Source organism: Leucopleurus acutus (genome assembly GCF_964270905.1).
Source record: "Leucopleurus acutus genome assembly, chromosome: 12".
Classification (NCBI taxonomy): Eukaryota; Metazoa; Chordata; class Mammalia; order Artiodactyla; family Delphinidae; genus Leucopleurus; species Leucopleurus acutus.
In genome coordinates, this window is record NC_139154.1 from 40,155,898 (window position 1) to 40,174,449 (window position 18,552).

The 18,552-nt window shown below is 44.8% G+C and overlaps 1 protein-coding gene across 2 annotated transcripts in view; it reads left to right on the forward strand.

The window, feature by feature from the left end:
* Positions 1 to 3,403: 3,403 nt before the first annotated feature.
* The window catches only part of VSNL1 (visinin like 1), a gene marked incomplete at its 5' end in the record, with an annotated part of 63,081 nt that continues 47,932 nt past the window's right edge, over positions 3,404 to 18,552 (forward strand). For both annotated transcript variants that reach the window (XM_082851470.1, XM_082851471.1), the window contains one exon: positions 3,404 to 3,565. In XM_082851470.1, coding sequence (XP_082707596.1) covers positions 3,404 to 3,565 — 162 coding nt within the window. The remainder of the gene's footprint in view (positions 3,566 to 18,552) is intronic.

The following is an 18,552-nucleotide window of genomic DNA, read 5'->3' on the forward strand; positions in this document are numbered from 1 at the left end:
TGAGGATGCTGAAACAAAGGCACAGGCCCTGACTTCAAGCTATTTAGAATTTAATGAGGAAGACAGACAAGGAAACAATCTCTAGAAGGTCAGGCTATTTTCTATACAGTTAAATGAAACATTCCTCCCATCTGCTGTCTGCACTTTATACTTACGATTGCATTGACTCTCCTCATGTATAGATTATTTTGAGGCTGATTTTCCCAGAAAGAAACATACCAAATCCCATAATGGGTCTAATGAAGACCAGTGACAAGGTCCTTCGTAGTGGCTCACGTCCCATTCATTCATTTCCTCAAAAAATATTTGTTGAGCATCTAGTGTGAGGTACCAGGGTGCAAAGATAAATAAAAGCAGTCCTCTCAAGCAACTAACAATCCAGTAGAGAAATCAATAAAGATCATGGAAGCTTTTATAAGGGAAGGGAGAGGCCGAGGACAAAGGATGCCTAAGTCAGCCTTGGAAAGTCTGCAGAGATTTCACAGAGGAGCTGGCACGTGAGCTGAGACTACTTAAAGAAGGAGAAGTGTGCTGAGCAGATAAAGGGGGGTGACATTCCAGGAAAAGAAACAGCACACACAAAGGATGAATGTGTGGAAGCATGCAAGCCCTGGGACCTGTAACAGTTGATTATTACTGGCATATGAAGTGAAAAGACAGGTTGGCAGAAAATGAGGCTATGAGTCGGCAAGACTGTGCCATGCTAGCAAGCTGGGGCTACATCCTGTAGACAACGGTGAGCTGTTGAGCGTTTTTGGGAGAAGATCACATGCTGAGGTTTGCATTTCAGAAATTCATTCAAGCAGCCATGCAGGTGGCAGGTTGGAGTAGAGAGCCCAGGGAGGATTATTAATCCAGGCAAAACCTGATGAGGGCGGTGGCAGTGCCACTGTGAGCCAGGTCAGAACTTGATTTTGTACATGATTCATTTCCAGGCATACCTGAGTGATGATGCTGACCATGACCTGTAACCAAGATGCATGAAGTTATGCATTTGAGTCCCCAAAACTGTGATTCATGGTGCTGACAATGTTCCCCTTTTGTGTAAGAGACCATCCTCTCCCGGGTCAACTGAACAGTTTAAGGCATCGCAATGATGTGTAGAGAACCCAAGCTCCCTTGCTTAAGAGAGAAGCTGACACGTTGACCTTCTAAAGGCCCTTGGGGGAGGTGGTTTTTAATAACCCTTAACCCCTTTTCCCATCATTCATACAAACTCACTTCTGAGCTTGTGGTTTTGGTAAATCTAACAGGCTTTTCCAAACAAGAGCTTGGCAAAGTGATCCCTCTCTCATCCCTCTTGCAGCGCCAGGAAACACTAATTCAGCCTCTCAAACCTTCCTGCTTTCGCGGTTCCTGTTCCTTCTCCTGCAATGCCTTCCAACCACCTGTCTTGTCGGTGACTGTGCACTAGAGTCTTGCAGATCCACGTTCAAATTCTAGCTCTGCCACTCGTTAGTTGTATGATTTTGTACAAGAGAGGTGCCCTAATTATTTTGCTGAGTTGTCACAGGGTTAGAGGTCAAGGTTGTGAAGTGTCCATCCTAGTGCCTCCCCCGCAGCCACTCAGGATTCAGTAGCTATTATTATTAGGTGAGAGTCTAGTTCAATAATGAAAATTTGTAATTCTCCACTGAAAAGAACAAAGAGAAGTACTGAAAGGTTGGTAATACATCTTTTGATTATCAAGATAACCATGAATTACCATTTTCTTACCCAGATTAATTAAACCTGACACCTGAGTACCCACTTGATTTCCATATCCAGCTGTGGAATCCCACAGTAACTTATAATTAAGAGATGGTTTTTAATCAGAGACTTGAAATTAAGAGCAAAAATATGTAGAGAAACTCCATGAGAAAGGGCATAGTTGCAGATCCTCAGGCCCTTTTATCAAGCAGAAGAGTTTGGAAGCAAATGACCATCTAAACAGCATCTTTTCACCACGCTGTGTGCTTCCGAAGAAGCAGCTCCCCCTGAAAGCAGCAATAGTGGTTTGGTTTCCTTATTTGGAAAGAATTGTTCAGTGTTAGGGCAGGTTACTGAGAATGGGTGTGGAATCTGTTTTAGAAGAAGGTAAAAAAATAATAACAGGGTATGTGGTTAGATTACCCCTTCTGGGCTATTGCAAGTATAGACCTGCTGAGAGCCTAGGAGAGAATTTGTCTCAAGCACACTGAAGGACTAGGTCCACTTGGGTAAATTCTCCAGAACCTAACTCTGTCTCCTCTAACAGGACTTTACAGATCTTGCGATACTTTCCTTGTTCTGTTAGTAAAATCACTAACTTGACTTTTTTAATTACTCTGTGGTTAATTTGTTTTGTTTTAATTCTTTTTTGTCACAAAAACAACAACATTAAAGGGAAATTTTTAAAAATCATCTTTAATTTTCCTGCAGTAATAAAACTGTTTTAATTTTGGACTTTTTTTGGTCTTTGTTTACCTACGTATTTCTTAATTAGCCATCACAGTAAATCTGAAAGAGTTTTTTTTTTTTTATGTGTGCTTTATTGAGAAAGAAATTGATGCTAAAGCAGTTAATTAATATTGCTGTAAGCAACACATAAGGTCAATGGCCAAATCAGGGATAACTCTAAACCTATGCTCTGTCCACCTACTGTGGGACTGTGATGTTGGCCACACAACCTGGCATATAATCAATGTATTTTATATTTTATTTCATGCACTATTATTTTGACTTACTGGCAGTAATAAGAATAGAATGGAATTATGTCAACTGAAATTCACTAACCAATCTTTTAAAAAAAACCATCCAGAAGTTGTCAACACTGAAGGCAATGTTGTAGGAAGTTTCTGAAGATGAGAAGAGAGATAGAGAATTAATGAGACTAGTAAAAATGATCTGTTGGCATTTGAAAAAGAAAAAAACAGCAGAAACTTTGGAACTAGAACAACGCATTCCCTACCATTGCTGATCAGATTTCCAAAGCCACCTTTCGATCATTTGGCTATAAGTCCTTCTTACCGTTCTTGTCAATAATCCCACTTAATATCCCTGCAAACTACATGTAGAATTAGGCACCTGTGCAGTAAGTGCTAATGAATCATAATTTGTAAAATGAGAATACAAACATTTCCATGTACTTTACATGAATAGCGTAAAAAGGGATGTTGGCTTTCCATGTGGGAGTCAGTGCTGTTAAAAGATGACACATGATGGAGGAGGATGAACTCTACAGCCTTTTGAGAAGTCTTTTCTGGTCATCTCTTTTCTAGAATATCAAATAGAAGGAAACAGACTTGGGGAGACTTTGATCAGACACACTGGAGGGACTTCTAACCACAAGGGACTGCTCAGAACTCCAGCTTGGTTCTTAATCAAGCTTGAAATGATCACAGCCACAGCGCTAATTGCATTAATTTGCTTTTCATCAGGCAGAATGGGGAAACAGAATAGCAAACTGGCCCCCGAAGTGATGGAGGACCTGGTGAAGAGCACAGAGTTTAATGAGCATGAACTCAAGCAGTGGTACAAAGGATTTCTCAAGGACTGTCCAAGCGGGAGGCTGAATCTCGAGGAATTTCAGCAGCTCTACGTGAAGGTAAGTTGTTTTTCAACGTATTTTTAATCTTCAGGCCAGAAAACATTGTCTTCATCACATGTAGCTTCACGTGGAATTATAACTCGAAGTAGCCAATTTGTTTCAACTCTAGTGGTTTTCCACCCAGAAAGAAAAATGGTCATTTTTAAAAATGCAGAGGGATGTGTTTTGTTCCAGACATAAGTCAAGCAATTTCTGAACAGGAGTAATTGTTCAGTAAAAACACCAAACAGTTCAGAGGATGATAGCATCTGGTAAAGCACAGTAAAAACCTCAGATAATAGCATTTGCTGATGATTATTGACAGGCGGCTAATTGCACCATTGTTTGGCTTGTTAAAGGTATCTGTACCTCTCTCAGTTATCGAGAAAGTATGTGGGAGGGCTTTTGCACCCAGAAAGTCCCCTTATTTGCAGGTAAGAAAAATATACAGATCTCCACAGCTTTGCATTTAGAAGGAAGTAGGGAGTTCTGGTATACATCAAGGTCTACCAGGATGGTCTTCTATCATTCTATCAAGGTCTAAAATATGGACTTTCCCCAGGATTTTGTACTGTTTAGAAGTTAACATTCCCCTGGACATTAGATAAAACTGTTCCGTGTAAGGTATAATTTGTACTGCAGTGGTATTGCTTCGGTTTGTCTGAGTTTATCATTTGTAGTTGTTCTAGATTTGGCGTGATCTAAGACATTCCATTTTGTTTATACTTCGATAATGTGAGACTTGTGGAAAAAGTGTTTCTCTTTTAATTACTCTGTTTGTAATTGTTTCTCTTTTAACTTTTTCTGACTAAAATACCAAATAGATAATAGTGTTCTTATCATTCAAGTGCAGCAAGTATCAATTTGAGCAATATGAACCATCCACAGGCGTAATATGTGCATGGGATGATTATATAAAATATTAAACAGTGTCGTTCTCTCTTGAAGTTGAACATCTCATGTAGCCTTTGCTCCAGCAATTCCATCCTTGCATATGTACGAGAAGGAACATGTATAAGAATGCTCATAGCTGCACTGCTCACAATACCCAAACTGGGAAACAACCCAAACACCCATCAAAGGGAGAGTGGAAAATAAACTGTGGTGTACTCACGTGGCAGTCAAAACCGTTGAACTGCAGCAAAACTGAAACATTAAGTGCAAAAAGTAAGTCTCAAAATACTTTAAATTAAACACAGATAAGATAAAAAATATGTTTTACAGAACTACAAATAAAAGCAATAACATCACATGAAAAAAAAAGCAAGAGAGTGGTGAACACAGGATTCAAACTGCATCGCCCACCCTGCAGTTATGATGGTTCCATCCAGCGCATAAGAGGCAAGGGATGAGATGGAAGTTTAGCCACATGGTTAGATAGATGGACAGATTGTGTCAAAGTCTTAGCTATGGCTTTGGGTGCTCGGTTTGCAGGTGGTTATTGCATTAATAAAAGCTTGCTAATCCTGCATGAACCGCTAATGAATGTCAAGAATCCGTGATTGTCATTAATCCAGTGCTGACCACCTGAGGGCTCAAGGTATCTATAACTATCTTTTTAAATGTGTGTAGAAACGTACACAAAAAGTGGTATGTGTGCATGTTATAAGATTACTGTGACACTTCTAAGAATATCTGAGTAATTCGTTTTTAGATCTTTTACATGGAAGCACTGAGAAACTCATTTACCATTCAATTGACAGAAATTGCTTTTGCTGAGAAGTGGGATGGTATGCATTTTCCTAGATTTCTATACAACTCACCATAGTTTTCAAAGTCACATCTTCTACCATCTTAACACCCAGAAGTTAGCCTCTGCCTCAGAACTGTCTTCCCTTAGCCCCAAGGGAAGTACAGACAAATGAGATTTGTCAAAGCCACTTTCATATCAGTAAAAGCCATGCAAGCTGTCACTCTGTGTTTAAGAGAGCTCTATGTGCCATGCTTCTCACTATTTGTTCAAAGTGAGAGTGGTTTTGCCTTTGAAGAAATAGTTCAAATGCAGGAAAGGAAGTATTTTATTTACATGCTGGAAGTACTCAGCACTGAAAATAAAATCCACCTCAAGCTAAGGGAGGGGTGTGTGTAAACATCAAACATCCCTCAGTGTTTTATGGTACAACTGAGGTATATGTACCGATATCAACCCCTACTCCCCCCTCCCCCCAGAGTGGATTCTTTTTTCCAGGAAGCGGATGTATAACTTTGTGGATGAAGTTTAGATTCTTGGCAGCCTCTTAACAGCCATATTTAAACTCAGCCTGTGCTCTTGTATCAAATAGAAAGTAGGCAAAGTCCTCCTCTCCTTCCAGAGTTGTCCAAGGACAAAATACAAAAGAGAATCGCAGAGGAAATATGCCACATCCACAGGAAAAAAAAAAAAAAAAACAGAAAGAAAGACAGGTCTGTTAGGTTAGAAGGGAGAATAACAGAGAAAGATGTGTATTATGTAATAAGGCCCAGGAGAAGGAAGAAAAGTCTTCCTTTAATGCAGCTTAAAAGTACAAATGTTCAGCAAGACACAGTCTTTGTCTTGGTGAATAGGCACTTTTCAGTAGTTCCTTCTATCTCAGTGTGGACATTGAGACATCCTGGAATCCAGCTGAGTGAGCAAAGCCACCGGTGGCCTCTGCCCTCCCGCCTGTGTGGTCAGCCTGACACATCTACTGTCACTGACCTGATCCATTTTAGGCTCTGGGAGAGTCACCTCACTGCGTGGAGTCAGTTCTGATGAGGGTATGGGGCGACAGGATAACGGGAGAGGCCCCCCCTGCAAGGCCAGGGGCCACAAACCCTCAACTTCAGAAGCCTTTGTATCCAAAATATAAAGGAATTCCATTAAGTCTACATGTAAAACTGTCTAAAACTAAGGTTCAGAAAAATGAGGTAATTTGCTCAGTGCCGCAAAATGAGTGAAGTTCAGGACAGACATTAGAGACGGGTATGCTGACGTGCACTGCAGCACATGGCCCTGCCTCTCGACTGGATTCCCCTGCCAGCCCCTCATCAACCTCCCTCCAAGCCCCTCCACCATACAGCTGCTGGAGTGGGATTTGAAAAACACAGGTCTGGGCATGGACCTTCCTAGTTTGTTACAGGTGTTACCGAACCAGGCTCCTTTGCCCAACACGCAGCAAGCCATACGCTGAGATGCTGAGGTTTGTAGCAGAGAGTTTGTTCACAAGGCAGCCAAGCAAGGAGACAGGAGAAGAAGTCTCCGATCCACCTCCCTGAAGGCAAAAGGCTTGAGATATTTACGGGATAAAGAAGCAGGGTGGTCTTAGGCGTGGGGAAGGGTGATTGGAGGTGGGGAAAATGTGAGGTAATCGGCGTTCTGAGCAGGAATCTTGGGTTACATGCTTCTTCATGGGATGTGTGTTCAGGAATGGAGGCTCTTAGCATGGTCTGAGGGTAGAGTTTTTGGCCCTCTGACATCAAAAGGTCATTCATCAGACAACTGTGCAGGCCCAGTTTTAGGCTCAGTGGTCCCATCCAGCTTTTGTCAGCTTGACTAGACAGGAGTTGACCCCAGGTTTCTGGAAAACAGCTTAAGTGCCTGTTACTCTAGTGACCCATACGTCAGAGGCATTATCTATAAGGGTGGTTAAGACGTCTTGTGATATATTACCTAGCTACGTGAAGCTTGGAGGGTATGCAATTAAAGAGGGAAAAAGAAATAAGCAAGCTTAATCAGTAGAGGCAGGTTGCAAGCAGAGGGGTTCTTATCTGCTGTTCCGTAAGTCAAGGATTTCTGTTAACCCTATGGGGCACGGTTTCCCAGGTTTCATTCTTTAGTCATGTAGAGAATCGTCACCTCACTTAAATCAACATATGACCCAGTGGCTAAGACAGGGCCTGCCACAGAGCAAGTGTCAGTACTGGTGAGTGAATTGTATTGAATGCTGGCTGTGTGTATCCTTCTCAGGAGACCCTGTGGTGGAGGCACATAGAAGTGACTAAAGGACAGTCCTGCCTGCTCTCCAGGATCTCACAGGCTAATTGGAGGGACACAGTTAACCACAACACAAGGCAGAATGACATAAATGCTTGTTGGTGGGGCAAGAGTGTAAAATAGAGGTTATTTCAAAATGGGATATTAAAGTAAGAAGTTAATGCAGTGATGAAAGGAAGACTTTTCTCCTGGCCTTTTAGAAGATAAAACGTCTCTGAGTAGATAGCTTTTACCTTTGACAAACTTGGTACCTGTGAAAGGTGCCCACCCACCCCCAAATTCATGTGTTGAAATTTCCATCTCCAGTATGTCAGAATCTGACTGTATTTGGAGAGAGGGCCTTTAAAGAGGTAATTAAGTTAAAACGAGGTCATTAGTGTGGGCCCCAATCCAGTATGACAGGTGTCCTATAAGAAGAGGCAATTTGGACACAGACATGTGTAGAAGAAAGGCCATGTGAAGACACAGGGAAATGATGGTCGCTACAAATCAAAGAGAAGCCTCGGAAGAAACCAGTCTTACCAACACCTTGATCTTGGACTTCTACCCTTCAGACCTTTTATTGTTTAAACCACACAGTCAGTGGTACTTTCTTATGGCAGCCTTGACAAACTAAAAACAGTACTCGTTCCTTCTCTGTTACAAACTTCTCATGGGCAAACCCAGAGCCCTCTGTATCTGGTATAAGCACGCCTTCTGTCAGGAATGTTCTAATGCTCCTGGCACACAGAGATGTCCACGTTACTGCAGATGTTTCATCATCCCAACCACAGTACCGCTGCTGAGAGGTTGGGGAGAGAGATTTTGCATTTTGTCACCAAGAACCAAGTACCTGATTTTTCCCCCATGAGAATTTCCTGTTTCCAATAATTATAAGGATTGCCAAGTTGAGATCACAAATTAAGATTGAGAGTTTGCAATCTGAACTGTATTTTCAGGGAATTTTTAAATTTAATCTTAAAAGAAAACCAGCCCTGCGGAAGAGCAAGCAGCTGCACGAGGCAGGAGGTGTCCCTATCCCAGGTCCTCTTCCTTGGAAGGCTGATAGCATTCCTGCTTCGTTTAGTCTCTGTGACATCAAAGCCAAAGAAACCAAGTGACAAACCGGGCAGAGTCCTGCAAAGCACTAAATGCATTTTTTTTTTTTTGCGGTACGCGGGCTTCTCACTGCTGTGGCCTCTCCCGTTGCGGAGCACAGGCTCCGGACGCGCAGGCTCAGCGGCCATGGCTCACGGGCCCAGCCGCTCCGCGGCATGTGGGATCTTCCCGTACCGGGGCACGAACCCGCGTCCCCTGCATCGGCAGGCGGACTCTCAACCACTGCGCCACCGGGGAACCCCACTAAATGCATTTTGATATTTGTTTGGAGTTCGACTTTCGGGATTGTTTTCATCAGGAAAACATTGGGTGGGTTCAGGTTGAGTTGAAAAGGGAGTTCGTTTAAAAAGATCATGGGATCTACAATCTAACAGCCCTGAGATTCAGTCCTAGCTGTGTTAATGTTTGCCAGATCTCTGCCTCTCTGAATCTATTTCCTTATCTAAGTGATGGAAATAATAAGCCCTGTCCTGTCACCTCAGTGGTGTCCTAAAGGAAAGAAGGGAAGTAAAAATGACTTACAACCTATGACAAGACGTTTTTGCCATCATGATTGATGATCTGCTCATTTACTCTCAGAGAACCAAGGTAGAAAACAACTTTCATCTCCATGCCAAAGGCAATGGCCGCATTAAATGGTCTACAGAAGAGGAAGTGAGGCTCTGCGGAGGTTCAGTAGAATGGGCCTGAATCAAATAGTGTGTCTACCATGCTTTCCAGGGTAACAGGACCCACCACGAGGCTACACCAGCACCATTTCCTCCGCAGATTCTTAGACACTGAGCTCTGTGTCCTCTCCAGCACAAAGGCCTCCCCCCCCCCATCCCTGCTGCCAGACAGGCAAGGCGTGGCATTCCAGACCTTCTTTATTCGGCCCCACCAACCACTTGGTGTCCTGTCTCTCCTGTGTCTCCACCTGCTCAGTCTCTACAGCGTATCGTTTTGCAGGTGAAGAAAGACATAAATTCTACCTCTTTAGAAAAAGGTAATTAAATGGCCAAAGATTGCTTTTCTGGGGTCTAGCCCAGTTCTCCTGAGCCACTGCTTTTCCACCAAGCAAAAACCACTGTACCAAATTTTCTTCTCAGGAGTGTTAGGTGTTAGGCAACTGGAAGGTGTACCTGAGGCAGGTGGGAGGGCCCTCAAGTGCCATTTGATCATCCCTAATCCAACAGTTTGAATTTTAGTAAAACTTATTTGCATATAACAAAAGAGTTCCTGCCGAGTCATTCCGTGTGTCCATCCAAGCGATCGTTTCCTGAAGAGCTTCTGTAATTTGGTTATTAGAAAATGCCCTTGCAGCTTATCCTTCGAAGACTGGGTTTATTCATTCATTTAGTCATTCAAGACCCGTTTCCTTTGTGCTTTCTGTAAGCCAGATGCTGTCTTGAGTTTTGCCCTCAGTAAGCTCAGAGCCTGACAGAGCTGGAATATCATCTCATTTTTTTGTATAATGCTTTTCACTTCACAAAACCATGTTTATTTTTACAACGAAATGTAATTGCAATTCCATTCAATGAGAAATTTTCTAGGCCTAAAACATAGGAAATATAAATCTAGTCACCAAAATTCTATTGATACAACTACCCAGAGACGTGGATTAAAACAAAATAAAAATAAATTATATCATAGAATCAGGAGCACCTAAACATTTGATGATTAAAGACATTTTAATAGAACAAGAAAGATTTTCTCGTTAATAAAGTATTATTACCTAATTCTCTATATGGCTTTATAATTTTACTCTCAAATTGTATTCTTGTGTTTAAAAACCTACTATTAGGAGGAAAAGGCATACTTCCTGACAGTTATATGAAAACACATAATAAATGTAGGCTTTTAGGCATGTAATCTTTGTTTTGTAGAATTATGAAATAAAATATGTGCGTCTAGTTTTGCCCTGTTTACTGCGTAACTCGGACAAGGGACTTTTTCTCTCTGGTTCTCAGACTCATCATCTGTGCAGATGAAAAAAAATCAGTCTCTATCGATGGCTCTCAAACTTGAGTGGGTATCAAAACCACTTGGGCAGACTGCTCAGTCAGCAGGTTGCTGGGCCCCTTCCTCAGGGTTGCTGTTCTACTAGGCCTAGGACAGAGCCCCAGTGTCTGGATTCTTAATAAGACCTCAAAGATAGTTCTAATAGAGAAGATCCATGAGTGACATTTTGAGAAACACTGACCTAGAGCTTAGGCTTCCGGAGTTCTGTACACACTGAAATTATATGTATAATTTTGTATCTACACTGTCTTGGGATAACTTTCCTCAGGTATATAAATGGCTCTTTGCAAGCTCCCAAAATGTTAAGAATCACTAAAGATACTTGTAATCATTGGCAGGCCTAACATTCTAATTTCTGTGACCGTAGAGTTATTGGGTCTCAACTGACAGTAAGACAAATGGAGAAAATTTCCCTTCTAAACCAGACTCTCAAAGAAACGTTACAGGCAAAAAAAGATCAAAAGTTTCTGGACTGCACTTTGTGAAATTTGTTTTCAGTTTGCTGTGGGATGTTTTCCTGATTCATTCAAGGCCCATTAATTAAGTTGTATTTTGTCCAGAGCCCCGTGAAAATGCAAATGGGAAGGCCCCAAGGGGATGAAATGCGCCCCTGCTTGCCATTCATTCTCCTAAGCACCTACGTGGCAGATGCTGTGAAGACCCTGGGTCTACAGAGACAGTCACAGATCCCTGCCCTCAGGTGGCTATGGTCTGGTACCAGCAAGAAGTCTATAGGTCAAGTGCATGGTATATACCACACACACACACACACACACACACACACACACACACACACACACACATCTATAGTACAGGGACCACTGTGATCAGAACCATGAAAGACAGGGAAGGGCATGGAGGCCCAGGGAGAGCTGGTGGGGAAGGTGACATTGACACTGACTCTCAAAGGAAGGGTGATTTGGACATGAGCTTGTCAGTCTGTCTGGAAGCTCAAAAATCTCACTGACCAGAATCACAAAAGCTAGAATAAAAAACAGCTAATGTGTTTTTTTTTTTTTTTTTTGGCGGTACGCGGGGCCTCTCACTGTTGTGGCCTCTCCCATTGCGGGGCACAGGCTCCGGACGCGCAGGCTCAGCGGCCATGGCTCACGGGCCCAGCCGCTCCGCGGCATGTGGGATCTTCCCGGACCGGGGCACGAACCCGCGTCCCCTGCATCGGCAGGCGGACTCTCAACCGCTGCGCCACCAGGGAAGCCCCAGCTATTGTGTTTGAGAGCTCCTCTGCATAGTGTTGGCAGGAGGCCCACCAGATTGAGCATATTAGGTTGAAACAAAAGTACAATGAAACAAAACAAAACAAACAAACAAACCAACCAAAACCTCTTGGCAGATCTGCTGAGATAATCTGGAAAACCACCTGTTGAAGATAAAGCTCATACCCCCAGGGCTCCTGCCACAGGTCTCCTGTCTCATTTCTCCTTCTCTTCTCTCCCTCCCTTTCGTCCCTTCCTTTGTGATCATTCTGAAAGTGCTTTAATCTGACAGCTCACTTGATTCTCACCATGGCCAAGGAACCAGACTTTGGAGGTAGCATTTCCTTACTCCAAGCTGTATGGGTTGGGAAGTCAGCAGACTTGACCAGGGCTGCAGAGGGGCCAGCAGTTGAACACCTGGCCCACCTTGCGAGCAGCATTCTTCCCTCCTGCTGTGCTTCCTGTGGCCTCTGGGTCACATGCAGGAACAGGCATCTGGGAGCTTCTCTGATCTACTTTGCTGTGGAGCAGATGCATCAAAAGCTCTCTTGCTGCTCCATTTCAGCCATCCTTCTAGGACCAGCTCAAAAGCTTCTCCCTGGAAGAGCCGCCTTTGATCTTCCAACTCTCAAAGCCAGAAGAATCTCTTTCTCCTCTGAGTTCCTAAGACTTTGGTTCCCCACTCCCCCTCACCTCTGTTCACAAGGACATCATAGTTTTGCAACACAATTCTGTAAGCTTTTCTCACCTCCTCTCTAGGTAGAGAGCCCTTCTTCATTCCCCAGAGCCCACACTGCTATTAGTGTTTTGCCAGAATACACTTAAATGGGATGTGGTTTAATCCGAAGGCTGGATGTGTACCTGGCTCTACCATACACTGGTCGTGTGAACTTGGGAAAGTCTTATGCTTAAAGGTTGTTAAATAAATCAACAAACCACTCTGACCCTCAGATTCCTCCTCTGTCAGATGGAGAGAATATTCTGAGCCCTGCTTCATCATGCTTGATCTTAGGCACCTGGGCATGGAAAGTCTTCCAGATGCCAAACAGCCCAGTCTCTTGTCTGTGGCATCAAGCGCTGGCTCCCCTATCAAATATTTTATCCAAAGAAAATGTGACAGAGGTGACTATTATCGCTTCTCAACATCTGATTCAAATCAATTTTGAAAATAATACTCTTGGCTCAAGAAAAGATTTTTGGGTGATCGGTGTTCAGGGATTCAGATTCTGCTTGTTCATAAGAGGTAATTAGGAGTACGCCTTATTAAAAATTTGTTGGGCAGAGCTATATACAGAAGCATTTTAATTCCTTTGGGAAATAGACATTACATAAGACACAAAATGTTATCCAGATTGGGCTGGTGAAGACATTGCAATTTTTAGTGAGAACCTGGGAATTCATTTCCATTTGGAATGTTTGCCAACATGATCTAGGCTGCACTTCAAATTGAATTAATGTGGAAAACAAGAGCTGGGGTCTGAAATCTCAAGGAAGAGATGACAATAAAGTTACAGTTCTGGGGAAACAGTGTCCCATGTGAGGCTCCAAAGACATTTTATTACAGCGAGATTGTCTCAGGGAATAGCTAGCTACTACCCGCATGTCTTGCGTTAGGGCATTTATCCCAGAGGGGTGGAAGTGATAACCTTCTCCTGTCTCAACGGGTGTGAAATTATTTTGAATGGCTTCCACACCTTGGGATTTTGCTTTCCCATGATAGAGCAGGTGTCAGTTAGAGAGATATCAGTGGCCACTGCAGCCATGCCATCCAAAGGAATGCTCTTAGAGGATACCTCAGCTTCTGTGTCCTCAGGATAAGGTTAGAAAGAGCACTTTAAAGTCTCTCAGTCCACCCTGCCCCCATTTTACAAAAGAGGAAACAGATGCCCTGGAGCGGGGAAGGCTGTCTGAGAACCTGTTTCCTAATGGCTCCAATTAACATCCAAAAGGATGTGTCTCAACTCCAGCCTGATTATGAGGTTTTGAAGCCAGAAGGACCTGCTCTCCAGTTAGCTATTCTCTTCAGCTAATGATTAAAGGACAATACATTTCTAATTGGAAATACAGGGCTGGACTTGAAGATAAAAAAAATCATATCTGGATCTCTTCATGTAAAGCTGTTTTACATTATTGGATTTTTCTGACCCTTTGAAAGGGTGATAGGGCTTGGCTCGGGTATCATTGACCCACCTTGGTGGAAATCATTTCCTCCCTTCCTGTGGCCTATTTAGCACCTGCCGGAAGATAGCTCTCTGTCTTACTGATGATGCACTCCAGTGTCTCCACTTGGGATGGTTCTTGGACCCTCGTCTGTTTCTCTCCGAGACTGTTATGGAGCTTAGCGTCCCCTCCTTGTGACAGTGATGATGTTGCTGTGAATTGTGTCCTGCGCTGGGCTTTAAGACAGCTTCTCCCCTCGCAGATGCAATGTACTCCTCTCGTCACAGTGGAGAGATTGGGGGGGAGATGTGGTCAGCCACAAAATAGGCCTAAATCCATCTACGAAATGCCCAAGGACCTCCTTAGCTATTTTAGGGGAATCCTTTTGTAGATAATCGTCCATAGTAGCTCCTAGCAGCCACCCACCTTCAACAAACACTACCGAGCAGTATCTATAACAAGTCTGTAGCCAAGAGCGATGGAGGATGCAGAGTTGGAGTCAGACTCCCTCACTCCTTTAAAGAGCTTGCAGCCTAGTAGAACAATCCCTGTAGATAGCTAAAAGATCGTAGAGAAAGTGCTATCTGTCCCAAGACTCGTGTAAATATTCTAACGTAAGGAGTTTCTATATAAATATCTTCACTGAAGATTTCACGATGCCTTGAAATATAGGTCGGATTTGCCCCTGCAAGGATGACAGTCCTAAGAGGAGGGACAACCTAAGCAAGGGTGCAGGGCAGGGAGGCAGGGGAAGGTGTGGGAAATAGCAAGCCACTGTGTTGGCTAAAATGTCGGATCACCAAAGAGGTATCAGGGGAAAAGTGAGGTTGGAGATGTGAGTGGGCCCCGGTCACAGAGGGCCCAGACTGCCAGAAAAGCTTTTAAGTCCAGAATGTTGTAGACAAGGCAGAGAGATGGCTTCCTGCTGGGATTTGGTCGATGACCATGGAAATTCTGGTGACCTGGTATCGTCTTCCTCTTAAAACAGCATAATGACAGTACTAGGAGGGAAGAATTATTTTTCATTTCCCTTATAAATGGTCCCCGTGACTCAGTGGGTGAAGCTGCAGGAGCTCGCAATGTGCCCTTGGACGAATGACTTACATCAAAGTTGACTGAGTTATTCATCAAGTATTTACCAGCTGTACCTTGTCTGTGCTGCACTAAAGCCTGAGGGGAGCAGCAGGTAGGACACTAATGGAAGTGCAAGGCCTTGTGGGAAGATGCAGCCTTCCAAGCAGATAATTGCAGTGACAACCCAAGAGCTAAGTGAGGTTATGGGTCAATCAGAGCTTTGAGAGTTCAGGGGAGGGGAAGGAAGAGAAAAGGCCCGGGAGGGGCTGGCGAGGCTTCCTGGGCAGGGAGAACAGGGGCAGCACAGGAACTGGGGGCTGAGGCCCCAGGCGAGACTTAGACAAAGAGGGTAAAAACGTTTTGCCTCCACAGAGCTGGTGGTGAGCAGTAGGTGGGCAAGGCCCTGATCTTGGAATGGTTGGCACCTCCTGGAATGCTCAGGGGGACTTGGAATTTTCCTCCCCATAGTCCTTCTGCTGGGGCAGCCTCTCTGCCTCCCCACTTTAGCAGCAGAGGCTGACCCCAGCCCACAAGACTAGTCCTGTCCTGTTGTCCTGGCCCAGTTTCCAGCCAGAGCTGCCTGCTCTGAGCCCTCCACTCGCTGAGAAAGAAGTGGATTAGTCAAAACTTTTGGGGTGAAAACAAAGACACTGGGTGATCCAGGAAGACCAGATGGGTCTGGCTGTTACAGGCAGCATCTGTGCCATCACACCCCACGGCCACATCTTCTGTAGATGAAATTCCTTCTCTCTGAAGTAAAGAAGCAAACTCAGTGTGTTCTGACTTGAAATGAAAAACAAATGGGTTGTTTTATCAGGGCAGTTCAGAGCGTGTTCAGGGAAAAGTGCAAGATGGATGTGGTCCTGTGTTTTTGTGTATTTTTTAAAATGAGTTTATTTATTTGTTTGTTTGTTTTGTCTTTTTGGCTGCATTGGGTCTTGGTTGCTGCGCGCGGGCTTTCTCTAGTTGCGGCGAGCGGGAGCTACTCTTCCTTGCGGTGCGTGGGCTTCTCACCATCGTGGCTTCTCTTGTTGCGGAGCACGGGTTCCAGGCGCGCAGGCTTCAGTACTTGTGGCGCACGGGCTTGGTTGCTCTGTGGCATGTGGGATCTTCCCGGGCCAGGGACTGAACCCGTGTCCCCTGCATTGGCAGGCGGATTCTTAACCACTGTGCCACCAGGGAAGGCCCGTGTATGTATTTTTTACTAAAGGGCATAGAGATGTGAGCTGAAGTTATGTATATTATCATTTGGGGCTTGGATCCCTCTCTCCCTCTATCAGAGACCCAGAGAGCAGCTTAGAACACGTATTAAGTAAGAGCTGAAAAGGCAGCTGCTTCTGTGGAAGGAACGGCCCTGGAGCTGACTCTGCAGTTTGAACCCAGGGTCTGCCCCTAAGAGCTGCGAGCTCTTGGACGAGGTCCTCCACTTCCCTTATCTTCAGCTTCTGCCGCTCTTAGATAATTCTTCATATCTACCTTACAAGTGCTTCCACTGAAGGTGCTCAATTAATACTCAAGGTCACTTTCATTATTACTGGGGCCCCAGGGACTGATGAGAAGAGTGCAGGGGTGAGGAAGCTGGCCTCTGCGTGCCAGAGGGATCCTTCTGGGTCTCTTCGCCTCTCTGCAGCCTCAAGTCACCATTCGCCCCAGGACACTGTCCCTCCCCTGGGGGGAGAGCTGTCTCGGCTTCCATCGTGTGAACCAGTCTTCCCCAGCACGCCCTGCTGGCTGGCAAGGCATCCTGCCCCTGTGGAGAAAGAGGGGCGAAGGAGGAAGAGAAGAGATTGTCCCCGGGCGCGGGTGCCAGCGGGAATTCTCCCAGCGGTTGGGGAGGGAAGCCAGCAGACGGGAAATTCTCTCCCTCCCTGTGCTTCTCAGCTGCGGACAGTAACAGCCTCTAAGGTGCTACACTGACTCCAGAGTAGAGCTCTGGGAGAAGAACACGCGGTCCCCTGGACCGGGCACCCTGGTGGGGTGTTTGGGGTGCGTGTACAGCCCCCTCTGAGGGCTGAACTGGAGGAGGATCCCATTTGAGACAAAGCGAATTAACACTAGATATTGACGTAGGTGTCAGGGACGGTTTCTGTTGTCCCTGTGCAATCCACACATTTACTGTCTGCTCCGGGGGACTGTCACACCCTGGAGGTGAGTAGAGACGGGGCACGTCGTCATTACAACAAAAAGTACAGTAGAAACCAGGCACTTATGTCCTTTCTAGAAAAAAAATCAAAGTGTGACTAGATGCATAGATGAACAATGGATAGATGACAATAGCCAACATTAACTGAATGCTTATCGAGTGTCAGGTACTGTTCCAAACACAGCATTTTGTGTATATTAACTCGTTTGATCCTCACAAGGGTGTATGAAGTAGACATTATCATTCCCCCCATCTTACAAATGAGGCACAAAATGGGTAATAACTCTCCCAGGGTCACATGACATTCACACCCAAGCTGTTGGGCTCCATTGCCAGTACTCTTTACTAGGTAGATGGATCCCTGATGGAAATCTCAGGAGGAGACCTGATCCCTACTAAGAAGGGTAGTTTGTATAGTTTACCTTCCTATGGTCTTTAATTGAAAACATTCAAATAAACAACGGGTGTGGTTCCAGATGACTTCTAGGCAGAGTGAAGACAGGTGGAAGGAGCAAGGCGTCCAGGGGTCTGTCGGACGGAGGCAAGTTCTTCAGTCTCCGAGTCTGAGTTTCCTCGTCAGACAAGGGAAAAGGCCAGGGTACTTGTGAAGCCCAGCGTGGCAGAGAGTCTGACGGTGCCTGCATTTCCGGTGCGAGAGCTCCCTTTCAGCAGTGTCGGAGTTGGGTCGGTGGAAAACCAGGGAGGGCTGACTATGTATACGAGGGTGGAGAAGCCCACCCGCCACGAGGAATTACAGCTTCCTTCTCAAGCTGACTTAATGACTACAGATTATGGGACTGTGCCGCCTACTGCCTGGCACTGACCAGAGAAGACACAGAAGGGTGGCTGGATGAAATGAGGTGCCAGATGTTGTTGGTTATATACCCAGTGGCCATGGTCCTCTTCTTACCCTTTCCTCTCTGGCCGTGGCCTACTTCCCACTGCAGAGGCCAAAAGTCCAGGTCCATCTTGTACCTGGGATGTGGACATGTCACCCAATCCTGGTCAAAGGGATCTGAGAAAAGCTCTGCTGAAAGCTGGGGAGGGTTCTGGAAAAGGATTTCTTCACTTGTAGAAAGACCAGCATGCTGGTGTTTGTATAGTGTCTGCATGTGATCCCTGGAATCGCTATAGCTAACTGTCAGAGGCGAAGGAAGATACTGATTCCAAGCTGAAGGTGGCAGAATGGAAAGATAGAAAGAACCTGAGCCCTCGGTGGTAACTCTGAGCTGCTGACTAAATCCTAAAACGGTATCTGGACCATGCGTTGTATGAGATAATTAACCCTCTGTGGTTTGGGCCATCTTTGGTTGGTCTTCTGTTCCTTGCAGAAGAAAGCATCGTACTTAATACAAAGGAGAAT